The sequence below is a fragment of the Phascolarctos cinereus genome, unplaced genomic scaffold (genome assembly GCF_003287225.1).
Source record: "Phascolarctos cinereus isolate Bilbo 61053 unplaced genomic scaffold, phaCin_HiC Scaffold_4;HRSCAF=312, whole genome shotgun sequence".
In the NCBI taxonomy this organism is placed as follows: domain Eukaryota; kingdom Metazoa; phylum Chordata; class Mammalia; order Diprotodontia; family Phascolarctidae; genus Phascolarctos; species Phascolarctos cinereus.
In genome coordinates, this window is record NW_027555847.1 from 29,042,501 (window position 1) to 29,055,396 (window position 12,896).

Here is a 12,896-nt window from a genome sequence, read left to right on the forward strand (position 1 = left end):
ATGTTCTGTAAACCTTAAAACAAAGTATGAATATTCACTATCATAATAATTATTCTATAAGTATGTTTATATACATATATATGCTACTCTATAAACTAAAACAAAAAATTCACAATCATAATAATAATTACTATATAAATATGTATTATGCACATATACAATATTTGGTAAATCTTAAAACAAAGTATGAATATTCACTATCATAATAATTATTATTATATAAATTTAGTATTATATAAGACTGAAAATTTAAAATCTTGAAAAATAGCTGGACTATCTAGTTGTTTAAGGGATATTACTCATCTCCCAGTAAGACAATAAACTATTATTATTAGTAAACATATATTAAGTGCCTACTATAGGTGATGAGTACTGGGGATACAACCCAATTCAACAGCTATTTAAAGGCCTGACATGTGCGCAGCCCAGTGGTTGGTGACAGAGGGCACAAATACAAAAATGAGACATTTCTTATCTTCGAAGAGCATATATTTTACTACTCCTTGAGTCCAAACCTTGGTCTTCTATTTCTTTTATATCACCGCATTTGGTAAAAGCATATGTCAAGGACTCAGTGAAAACTTCATAGAAAATGAAAAATGGACTCGCCAGCTATCTCTACTTTGGAGTGACTCTTGCTCTCTAGACGCCGCCTATCCCCAAATGGCACGTCCTCTACAAAGCTGATTGACCCCAAACCTGGTCACTTTGATTGGTTTATAAATCTCTCAGCCCACTGGAAACTGAAAATCTCCCCTCTTCCAGGAATATTCTTTCCTGCCACAAGGATATTTTCAGCTTTTAAATTCATCAAGCACTTTGAGCCATTGTTACATAGCCTGGGACCTGTTCCCACAGTACGCTGTCTCATTCACTCGCTATTTTGCTAAATAAAGGGCTGGACCTGCAGTCAGGAAGACCTAGTTCTGAATTTTATTTCTGGAGCATATTGCCTAGGCAAGCACCTCTGAGCCTCAGTTTCCTCATCTGAATTGTCATAAGACTTAAAAGAGATGAAATATGAAAAATATTTTGCAGACTTTTACATACTATGTAAATATCAACTATTATTATTTGCATACGCACATCCTGAGTGTCGAGCAAATGCAAAATTCCTCAAGACCAAAGACTAGTCTCCATATATCCATATATATATATATATATATATATATATATATCTCCATATATATGTATATATGTATGTGTGTATATATACATATACATACATACATACACACATACATTAATGCCCGAACCTCCTACTACAGTATCTAACAGAGAGGGGCTTGAAAAATAGCCACAGACCTCACTTGGTCACATTAGAACTGAATGTGTGGGGTTTCATGTGCCAGCTGAACACTGACTGGACATCATTCATACCGGTTCTGACACTCACTAGCTGTGTGGTGTGACTTCATGCAAGTAACTTTACCCTCGCTGGGTCTCAGCTCTGTCACAAATAAAATGAAGAGGGTAGACTTAGGAAGACCTCATTTTATAGATGAGGAAATGGGAAGCCAGAGAAGGCTTAGTGACTTCTCCAAAGCCACATAGATGGCAAACATCAGAGGAAAGAATTGAACCAGTTTCCTCTAGATCTCTATTCCAACTCTGACAGTCTGTGATTTAATGACACTCCCATTAATAGGAAGTTAGAAAGGCCTGGGTTTGAAACCCACTTCCACCACTTACTGGCTATTACCTTGGGCAAATCACTTGAATTTCTCTGAGCCTCAGTTTTCTCACCTGGAAAATGGGGGTAATATTATATCCAAAGTGCTTTCCTTACAGGGCTGGTATGAGGATCCCAAGAGAACATGTACTTAAAGCACTTTGCAAGGTTATACCACTGAGCTGTCAGCCGCTACGCAGCTGGCTCAGTCAACACCAGACTCTTTTTACCATCCACGTTAGACAGAAGGAAAGGTGGCAGTATTTACTCAGGTCTGTTGCATTCTCGAGTGGCTGTTTTGATGCCACCACCGCAGGTCCTTGAGCAGGTCCCAAAGTGACTCCAATTTCCCCATGATCCATCGGTCCGAGGTCCCTCCAGTTCTTTGGGAACACAAAATCCATACTTGCAGTGCTGTGGACAATAAAGGAGACCTCAGTGAGTTTTTCCACACTGAAGGCAATATTGAACAAATATTTCTTATTTTTTTTTAATTCCACCTCTTCCCATTCCCCAACTCATAAGGTTTTCTGATTTGGTTTATGAACCTCTAAGGGGAAAATGGCTGGGTTTTTAGCCATGTACTTACTGAGCTTGCCCGGTGAGCTCCTTGATCAGTTTATGTGTCATAGACTTTCCCTCCCAGTAGACAGAAGCACCCAGTAGACAGTTAGCAAGTATTTATTAAGTGTTTACTACATGCCAAGCATTGTGCTAAACACTGAGTATACGGAGAAAGGCAAAAGCATCATCTCTGTTTTCAATAAGCTCACGTTATGATGAGGTAAACAACACGCAGATAACTACTGATATACTAGATATTACACACACACACACACCCCCAGACTATAAATGAATGGCAATCTCAGATTTAACAGGGATACATTTAGCATCTACTCTGTGCCAAGCAGAGAGGCCATGTGGATAAATGATAGAAAATCATCCTCATGGAAGGACAGACTTTAGTTCAAGTTCCAACTCTGACACATGCTGGCCATGTGATCCTGGGCAAATCATGTAACTCTGAGAGCCCCAGCTGACTTTCTCCCTATAGATAACAGAGCAGGTGCAGACTTGCATTCTGGAACTCTGGAATTCCTTCAACAGCGAATTTCCTTCTTTCAGTGAAATTTAAGCCCAATCAAAAAAAATGTGCTGGGTATAAAAAGAGATAAAAACTGAAAGGTCCTTGCCCACAAGGATGGTACACTCTACTGTGGGATCCAACATATCAGTCTACAGGATGCCTTTTCTGCAGTGTACATTTATAAGTGATAACTGGATTGGATTGTATGGACATGTATTGGATTATACGGATATATATGGACACACACACAAATGCATAACCATTTTAGCAGAAGTGGACAGCTCTTAGATGGTTCTCTCTCAGTGGGCCATCTTAAAATCAGTGATTTCCCTCAATGGATGAGTCCATTGAATAGGCTGTGCATTCTACAGAGCCAGAATAGGTTACCTATTTATTGACTGGGTTTATGGATACTCTTTCCATTGGCTAGTGTCTAGGGTCAATGTGAGAAAGTGGGAGTACCATGCTTGCATTTTATTGTCAACCTCAGGTAATAAAAGACCAAATCTTTCTTAGTGCCATAATCAACCTCGACTGCCCTTCCTACCCTGTAAAAACCCAGCTCTCTAATTCCCGTAAACTTTTTCTCCAGTGTCATCCCGGATGAGACATCTTTAAAGAGGACATTTCACTTTGGGAAAAGCCCAGATTTTACTGCTTCTTCGTGAGTGATTTCAAGTTGGGGGTGGGGAAGGCATTTTCACTTTGAAGGGCTAGAACAGGAAGAAGAATCCTGATGTTTTTAAAACTCCACAGCAGGAGAAGGGGGGTAAAGGAGCTGATTTCAACTCTCTCCCATTGTTAAGGAGTGAAGGCCCTGACAGGCTGTGGAGGTCACAGGAGGAAGTTTACAAAAGAAGAGTGGCAGCCCCAGCAGCAGGAGGGTCTCCCCCGCTGGGGCTCAGATCGATGAAGTGGAGCTGGTGGCGGGCGGGCGGGCAGCTTCAGGAAAACTCCTCATCTCATTTTCCCATTAGAGGCTCCATGCTGCACTGGAGGCAGCAGGAGTGATAGAAGGTCAGGGGCTTAGAGGAACGTGAAAAGTTGGCCTAAATAAGAACACAGTGAGGGAATAAAAGGGAAAGGGACAAAAATACAAGGCAGGTGAAACACTCAAGTCTGTCCCTTGATTTTTTTAATAGAGATAAATATTGAAATTGTGGACTTACACGTTTTCTACTTTCCAGGGCATTCTCTCCTACAAAGGTGACAATTAATTACACTCTGCCTGTATCCTAATATTTGGGTGCTGGTCTTAAGGTTACTGCATAGAGGCTTCAGGCACTTTTAAATAAATGATGGCAGCTACCTAGTGTGGTAGATAAAACATTCCTTAAGTGAGGACCTGAGCTCAGGTCCTAAATCTGATACTTAATAGCTGTATGACCCTGACAAGTCGTTTAATCTCAGTCTCAATTTCCTCAGCTATAAAATGAGGATGAAAATAATAATAAATAAAACAAAATGAAGATAACAACAACAACAACAACAACAATAATAATAGCCTATACCTCACAAGGCTGTGATAAGGATAAGGGTCAAATGAAATACTATAGGTAAAGTGTTTTGTAAATCATAAAATTATTATTTTTTTTAGGTAATTGGGGTCAAGTGACTTGCCCAGGGTCACATAGCTAGTAAGTGTCAAGTGTTTAGTCTGATGCCAGATGTGAACTCAAGTCCTCCTGACTTCAGGGCCGGTACTCTATCCACTGCGCCACCTAGCTGCCCTGTAAATTATAAAATTCTTTATAAATGTTGACTATTGTTGTTATTATTGCTATTTTTATTATTCTGTGCCACCTAACATCTTTATCAATATGTAGAATTCTGGGTCCAGAGTTAAAGGCCATATTATGAGCTCTACTCTACCCAACCAACACGACCCTAACCAAAGAACTTAAAAACATTGTCAGTGAATCATAACCAAATCAATGTCATGGTAACATAATGATATCATGCTAATGTCATCCAATCACTTGTTCATGACAATGTTTGTAACAGTATTTCTCTCAGAATTGGGTTTTTGCAGAACTAATTCATAATTGTGGGTAGTGTATGTCTATGTTTTATATTATTGCCTTAGTCTAACATTTCTTTAGTAATAATCATAATTATAAATATAGCTAGCATTTAAACATTTCTTTAAGTTTTGCAAATGGCTTTATACATGTTAACTCAATTGATCCTCACAACTACCCTTGGAGGTAGGTGCTATTATTATGCCCTTCTTAGAGATGAAGAAACTGAGGCAGGGAGCAATTAAGCAACTTGTCCAGGGCTACACAGTATTTGTGATAAGATTCAAACTCAAGCCTTCCAGATCGCAAGACCTGCGTTCTATCCACTGCACCAAATACATTACTAAGAAAAACCATGGAGATCAAAGTAACCATCATTCATTCCATCTGCGAGGAAAAGCTAGAATCCGAAGGAAAACTGAAGGAGCCGGTTACTTAAGCTCTAAGGCCAATGGTGGGCACCCACATGTTGCTTCTGAAGGTTTAAAGCTATGCATGAACTACTTGTTACTGAATATTCACTCAGACAATAAGAAAATCCCTTGAGACCATGAGTTTTCCTCTTACTTCTGCCTCCTCACATGAGCATCTTCTCTAACTTAATTTTTTTTCTTAAGGTTTATAGGACCACTGAGTGTAGGCCTGAAGAAACTCAGAAGAGTTAAGTAAGTGCCTGGGGTTACAAAGGCTGGGTTTACACAGGAAATGGAAGATGTTCTGTCAAAACATGCCAATGAAATCAACTTTTACTAGGCATATTAGACAAATGATAATTGCCTAGTGGGTTAGCCATTACATCATTCTGAAGTATTAAGGCTATTTGGGGAAGGTGGAGCCAAAAAAGCAGTTTGCCCTTCCTAAAACTGTCCAAAGCTATTTAAATGAGATTTCCTATAAATAGTTCATTTTTTTAAAAGTTAGAGAAGGGAGACTGAAAGGTCAATTTTTCCCCTGAGCAGAATTAAAACAAAGGAGGTACAAACCTCCAATAACCAACAGGGTTAAAATAAAAAAATGTTAATGGACTTAACAAGAGAATGGAGAAAATAAAGAGAGACATTCTGTGAGTCATTCATTAAAATAACATCATGTCAGCAGACTGGGGTAGATTATTGCTGAGGGTGCATGGCAGAAAGAGGAGAAACAAAATTAACCCCAAGGCAAAGGGAATCAGAATTTGCTGGCACAAAGAAAAATGCCTTGTGTTTTTACTGCCAATATGATAAAAATAAAAACAAAAACATACACACAAAATTTATTTGCCAACATACCCGCCATTACTGGCATCTGTAAATTACATAAATACAAGTCAGAAGAATAAACACACACACACAGACACACACACACACACACACACACACACGCACATGCACACACACGCACGTCTTTAACAAGGCATTTAAGAATTAGGTGCTTTCCTCCCTACATAACATCAAAAATGTACCCTGATTTTCCTTCTCCTCAAGTAGCTTTGGGGCCTTGCTGTGGAATAGCTGAGTCTCCAGCTGTTGCGGCTCTTTGGGGGCCTCTGATTGAAATGACATTCTTATCTCTGGGGCTTCTGCACTGTGTCTTGGCCCAGCCTTCCTGATCTATGGATTCTCTCACAGCCCATGTATATTTCTCAAGTTTGAGGGGAGCCACAATTCCCATGGAAATGAGGCTGTGGATAAATTACAGAGCCTTGGAGCTTTATCACAAATGCTTCTCTCACAAAGATAGCCTTGTAAAAGATAGTACTGTGGCTTCACTGGTGGCTCCCTTATACACAGAGTTCAAAAACCCCCACATGGCAAGTCTGTGATAGCTGGGGGACCAGATGCTATTAGGGCTGGCACCAGAGTTCTTGAGAGACCTGGGTTTCCTTTTGTGCTCTAGAAGGAAATATTTCACTGAGTAGAACTCCTTTTCTTTTATAACTCACCCTGATCATCATTATTGTTCAAGGAAATGCTCTTAAAGGTTCTTAACGAAGTAAACACTATACTCCTCTGCTAACAATCTATGCTAGGAACAGAAAGACATATAAGTGAGTGCATGAGTGAGACTTGGTAAAGGTCACAGCAATGCAGAAAACCAAAGACTATAAGCTCCTTGAAGGAAAAGACGGGGATTTTTTTTGTCTTTGTATCCCTAGCACCTAGCAGCACCTAGAACACAACAGGCTGATTAATTGCTGATTAATTGGTTAAGTAGAATCACTTGGTGAGGGGACAAGTGAGGCAATTGGGGTTAAGTGATTTGCCCAGGGTCACATAGCTAGTAAGTGTCAAGTGTGCAAGGCTGGATTTGAACTCAGGTCCTCCTGACTCCAGGCCCAGTGCTGTACCCACTGTACCAGCTAGCTGCCCCTAGAAGCACTCATTTCTGACACTGGCATGACACTTCCCATGTGAGACTTTTCAAGATCCCCCTAGCCACTTGTGCGCCCGCACCCATTTACCTTGCATATATTTGTATATTATAATATATATGTACATATAAATACTTATGTGTATGTGTATATACATATATATGGGGGCAACTAGGCAGTACAGTGGACAGAGCAGTAGGCCTGGAGTCAGGAAGACTCATCTATACTGCCTGCCTTCACTTGGTGATCTGTCCCCCAACTATTTTGTATTTTTTTATACATTTTTCTACTGGGGTGCAATGCACCCCAATTGTCCACCTGTTCCCCACCCCGCTCCATCTCCAGTAGAATGTACATTCTGTGTGTGTAGGGACAGCCTCATTTTTGTCTTTGCATCCTACCATCGAACATGATGCCTGGAACATAGCAGAATGCGATAAATGCTCATAGCTTGCTTGAATTTAGTTATATCGATTGATATTTACCATATTTGTGCTTAAAATGAATTAGTATTATTTTGAAATTAATTTCGACCTCATGGACCCCCAAAAGGGTCTCTGGACCACACTTTGAGAATAGCTGATCTATACAAATGGAGCCCTCTTCCAACCCTGGTCACTAGTAGAAAGATTTGGATTATGATAGGTAAAAGCAAATATCATAAAACATTTTTTCTTTAAAAAAAAAGGCCTGCTTAGTGTTTGGGAGCTCTGTAAAAGTGTCTACTATGAGGTTTGATTTCAAACAATTATCCAAAATATCCATTTTCCACAGAGAGGTTACCCCCATTTCTTCTTGCCTTAAAAGATACCAGCCCTTCAAGTTGTAACAGAAAACCGTGGCCTCTTGGGTTCTCCTACCTTTCCAGGTTCACATTCGGTCCCATCAGCCCAGGGCGTGTGCTGGGTCCTGCACCCTTTGTGAGCACCATCGATATTAATGCACCAGAGTCGTCTGCACTGCATCTGCTTAAAGTGTGAGAAGAAAGACTTGAAAATCTGGAGTAAAGGATTATTCATATAATAACTGTCTTGTAAGGGACGCCCTCCCCAACGCTGGCCCTGCCCGATGTCTCAGCTCTGGTGCTGCTTTCCCATTCCTTCCTCTCAATTATGAGTGCTTTTCTCTCATCAAACAGCAACTACAACAATAAAAAAACCTTTGCATTCATTTTGTACATGTATAGTATGCTGCACATTGTACATGTATCATACACACACACTATCTATGTACATACTATATCCTCTGGTACATAAGCCAATCCATGAGGGCAGGGACTATTTTGTTTTCATATCCCCAGAACTCAGGACAGTGTGGCATACATCAGGCACTTAATAAATGTTTGCTAAATTGAGTGGGATGGAATGGAAACTTTGTTGCCACAAAACTCAAAATGTAGCAAAACATGAATGTTGGCAAAGAGAGCCATGGGTGGAAGTCAAACTCTCAAGCCAGGTGGCACCTAGTACAGCCCCTTGATTTTACAGATAAGGAGTGAGCTCCAAGGAAGCTAGCAGATTTGTCCAAGGTCACAGGGGTGGCAAGTGTCCAAAGAAGGATCTGAACCCAGCTCCTCAAACTCTAGCCAGTTCTTTTTCCACTGTGGGAAAGGTTCCTTCTCATAACATGCTTGACACTCTCCACCAACTGTCACGTTTGGTAGGGAATGGGGCAAAGAAGGAAGGCTAGAATAAAGCAGAATGGAAAGAAAAGGAAGGAAAGTAAATGAGTGCAGAACAGGAGACAAAGATAGGTCAGTGATGCCTAGAAGTCTATCTACACTGATTCAGGGGTGGAAAAGTGAAAAATGAGCGTAGGAAATCACTAGGAAGGCTACCACCCATGCTGTCGCCACCACCACTATCACCATCACCACCTACACCCTCTTACACAACAAACTCCCTATCAGTGGAGGTTTCCTGGTCTAATTCCTGACATCCACCAGCCCACCAGTCCACAAGGACACGCATGGCATCACAATGATGCAAGCACAGGTGATGGCGGCTCATGGTCTTTTGGCCAAGGAGATAAAATGGGACTAAAGAATGAAATTACCAGTACTTCTAGAGCAGGGGTCCTTAACCCAGGGTCTATAAATCTTTGTTTCTTAAAACATACATATTTTGACAATTGCATTTTAATATAATTTGGTTGCTTTTCAATCCTATATATTTTATTTTAAAATGATTCTGAGAAGGGGTCCTTAGGTTTCACCAAAGTGCTAAAGACGACCAGGACATACAAAAAGGTTAAGAATCCCTGCTCTACAGTAGATCCCTTTAAGTCAGGCTTCTCCTCTGGGTCAATGTGGATCGAGAAATAGATCTTGAAGACTGAGGAGGTGCGTCTCCCATCTGGCTGCTCCCACCTTCCTCTCTCCTCTCCAGTATTTATTTTCCTCAATGATTTGGACCAGTCCTATCAACTGTAGGCATCTTTAGCTCCATATTGCCCCAAGCAGAAAAGACAAAGCCCTTAGTTTGGCATTTATAGCCCTTCAGGACCTGGCGCTAGTTGACCTTTATAGACTTAATTTACACAATTTCCCTCTTCACACTCTACTAATCCAAGCCAAAAGCAGTTTCAGAACTCAGCATTCCCACTCATCATAATGTGCCAGGGATACCATGCTTATCAAATTTGCAGATGACACAAAGCTGGGAGGGATAGCTTGTCAGTCAACAAACTTTTATTAAGCACCTACTATGTGCAAGGCACTGTGCTAAGCGTGCTGGGGATGCAAAGAAAGGGGGGGGGGGAAGGGTTCCTGCCTTCCAGGAGCTAATTGGATGAAAGAATCAGGATCCCAAAAGATCTTGACAGTCTAGACCTGATCTTACATCAAACAGGTCTGAAGCTTAAGGATAATACAAAATGTCCCTCAAAGGGCTTCCAGGAACAGGGAGGTGACAGCCTCATTATATTCTGCCCTGTGCAGATGAGCTCTGGGTTCATTCTAGACACCACATTTTAGGAAAGACATCGATAGGGTAGAGAATATCCAGAGGAAGGCAGCCAGGATGGTGACTGGTCATGGGTAAATGTCTATTTGAGAACTGGTTGATGCAACTGGGAATGTTTCATTTAGAGAAGAGAAATCTCAGGGAGGGGAACCATATTGCTCTTTTCCAGTATGTGAAGGACTGTCCTGTGGTAAAAGGATTAGACTTGTTCTCTTTGGCCCCAGGAAATGGGAGCAGGAATCATGGGGAGATGTTGCAAAGTGGTACGTTTAGGCTTGGTACCAGGCAAAACTCTCATAATGAGAGCTATTCCTGAATGGAATGAGCTGCTCCAAGAGGTGGCAGGTTCTTCAGCGGTAGGAGGAGACTGGAAGTCTCCTAGCCAAGAATGGGAGATCATTCACTGAATGCATTATAATAAGGGCTTTCTTTTTGTGGCTATTTTTGCAGCTCTGAGACGCTGTGACTGATTCTATGCATTTTCAGTGGGTAAGGAAGACTGAGTGTGGGTGTCTCCACTCTCCCCAGCCCCCACAACGCAGTAAGGAAATCAGAAGCAGCATCTCCTTGGAAAAACGGAGGCCATTATTGCTCTATCACACACGGATGAAGCATCTTCATTACTGAGCAGAATCTAGTTTCTTCATTTGGAATTTGATTCCCCTTCTCTATATAAGACATAGCAACTTTAGGTTAGCCCTGTTTTGGGGGAGGAGAGGGAACATCTAAGCTGCTGGCTCATTTTATAGATTTCATCTGTATTACAACAAGAATTTTCTATCATTTTAGAGTTGGAAGAGATCTTACCAATCTCTATACTTTCAAACTCCAATGGATGTGATCTATGACAGGACAGAGGGTTTAGAATTAAGAAGACCTGAGTTTAAATCCTGCTTCAAACACTTCCTAGCTACGTGATCCTGGACAAGTCACTTAACAGCTCTCAACTCAGTTTCCCTATCTGTAAAAGGAGGGGGTTGGCTTTTATATTTCCTTTCAGCTCTAAATCTGATTGTATGATATGATATTCCATATATTTGAACCCCTGTGATACTCAAAATCTGTGCCACATAATTTTGCATTCAATTACATGAGCTCTAGCTTTGCCCAATTGCTTTCCTTGCCCCTACTGGATTTTAAGCTCCTTGAGGGCAGAGAGCAGGTCTTTGAAATCTTTCATGACTTCCCACAAAGAAGTGAGCATCCAGCAGTGTTGACCACAAAGACGGCACTCAATAAACCCAGGTGAATAGCTTGGTTATCAATTTTTTTCTTAGGTCACAAGACATTGAGACACCAATATTAACACTGTTGATGCTAACAATTTAACAAGGCTCCAAAAGGCTTACTGACTGACTCCAATGTTAACAGGACAAATGAAAAAGGAATCTCTGTTTGGTACCACATTGCCAAGAGAATACCTACCATGTATGGGCACACCTGGGAACCTGGTCCAAAAATCAATTCACATTGCTTGTTCACGTTGTAAAAGAGGCCTGGGAGTTGTGGAGGCAGAGGGTAAGTCCTGGATTCGGGTTCATTAAGCAAACACTCTCCATAACCAGTGCTACAAGAACACAAAAATACAAGCTTGAGAATTCCGCATTAGAGCTGACCTGTAAATAGCTACAAGTGTTAGCTGAATGATGCCACAGAACTGCACAGGAGTGTGCACGCCACTTATTTAATTTAGCTTCTGGGCCAAATTGGAATACTTGATGACAATGTTCCATCTCCTACCTCTGTTGCCTCTGCCTCAAACCCTCTCCTTCCTCACTGCTGCCTCCCAGAATCTCTAGTTCCTTCCTTCAAGGCTCCCTTCCTTCAAGTTTTTGTTCAAGCATCATCTCCTCCAAGTATGGACACATACATACAGACACACACAGACATACACACACACAAACCTATACTGGTCTCAGTGTCTAGCTCCTTTCCAACAAAACTACTTTATGTTTTCTTATTTATGCATATGATGTTGTCTTCAGAACAGCATAAAGTTTTTGGAAGCAGAAACTGTTTCTTTGTTTCTCTTTGCATCCCCAACGCAGGGGGATGGCAGATAGTACGTACTTAATCAATGCTTGTTGAATGAAGTGAACGAAATAATGAATGAGGATGGAGAGCTATTTAATTTGAGTGAGTTGGTGTATCTATCTATATATGCATATATACACACATATAATGAATAGATACATATATTATGTATATATGTATTTTATTAATATATAATATATTTATGTAACATCTTATATCATATGTTTCATATGTATATATATTATAAAATGGATATTACCTCACATATCATATATATTTTAAAGTTTATGTATACAAATAGAAGCTATACTCATATGAACAATTTCTAGAGCCCCATTCAAAATTAACTGTAAAAAAACTGTTTTGTTTTTATCAAAAGCATTTAAGTATCTGTACCCCAAAAATTCTTGCTGGTAAATTTTGATGAATCAGGTTTCTGTCCTGCGCTAGGGCCCTGGGGATGTTCAGCTGTGTGACCTTAGGAAAATCATTTAACCTCTGTGCCTCAAGGAGATAACAGCCATAAATCTGGTGCAGAGGAAGATTGTGCAATGTAATTGGATCTTGGGGCAGCCTTGCAGGAAGCTTGGAAAGAAAAAAATGGCTCTGAAACTACTGTCACCAGACCACAGCATCTGCATTGAGACACCCTCCCTACAACTTTTCCTACTGCTCCAAATGAGAACCCCAGGCCAATGCAAACATTTGCTCCCTTTGAGGAAGCAAAAAAAATCATTTCCCCCTTCAGCCCCAAACCAGTCTCCAC

The 12,896-nt window shown here is 40.7% G+C and overlaps 1 protein-coding gene across 1 annotated transcript in view; it reads right to left on the reverse strand.

Moving 5' to 3' along the window:
* ADAMTS9 (ADAM metallopeptidase with thrombospondin type 1 motif 9) overlaps positions 1-12,896 on the reverse strand; it is a 191,988-nt gene that overhangs the window by 131,534 nt on the left and 47,558 nt on the right. The window contains 3 exon segments of the mRNA XM_020978321.2: positions 1,941-2,086; positions 7,994-8,098; positions 11,522-11,663. Of these exon segments, the coding sequence (XP_020833980.1) occupies positions 1,941-2,086; positions 7,994-8,098; positions 11,522-11,663 (393 nt within the window).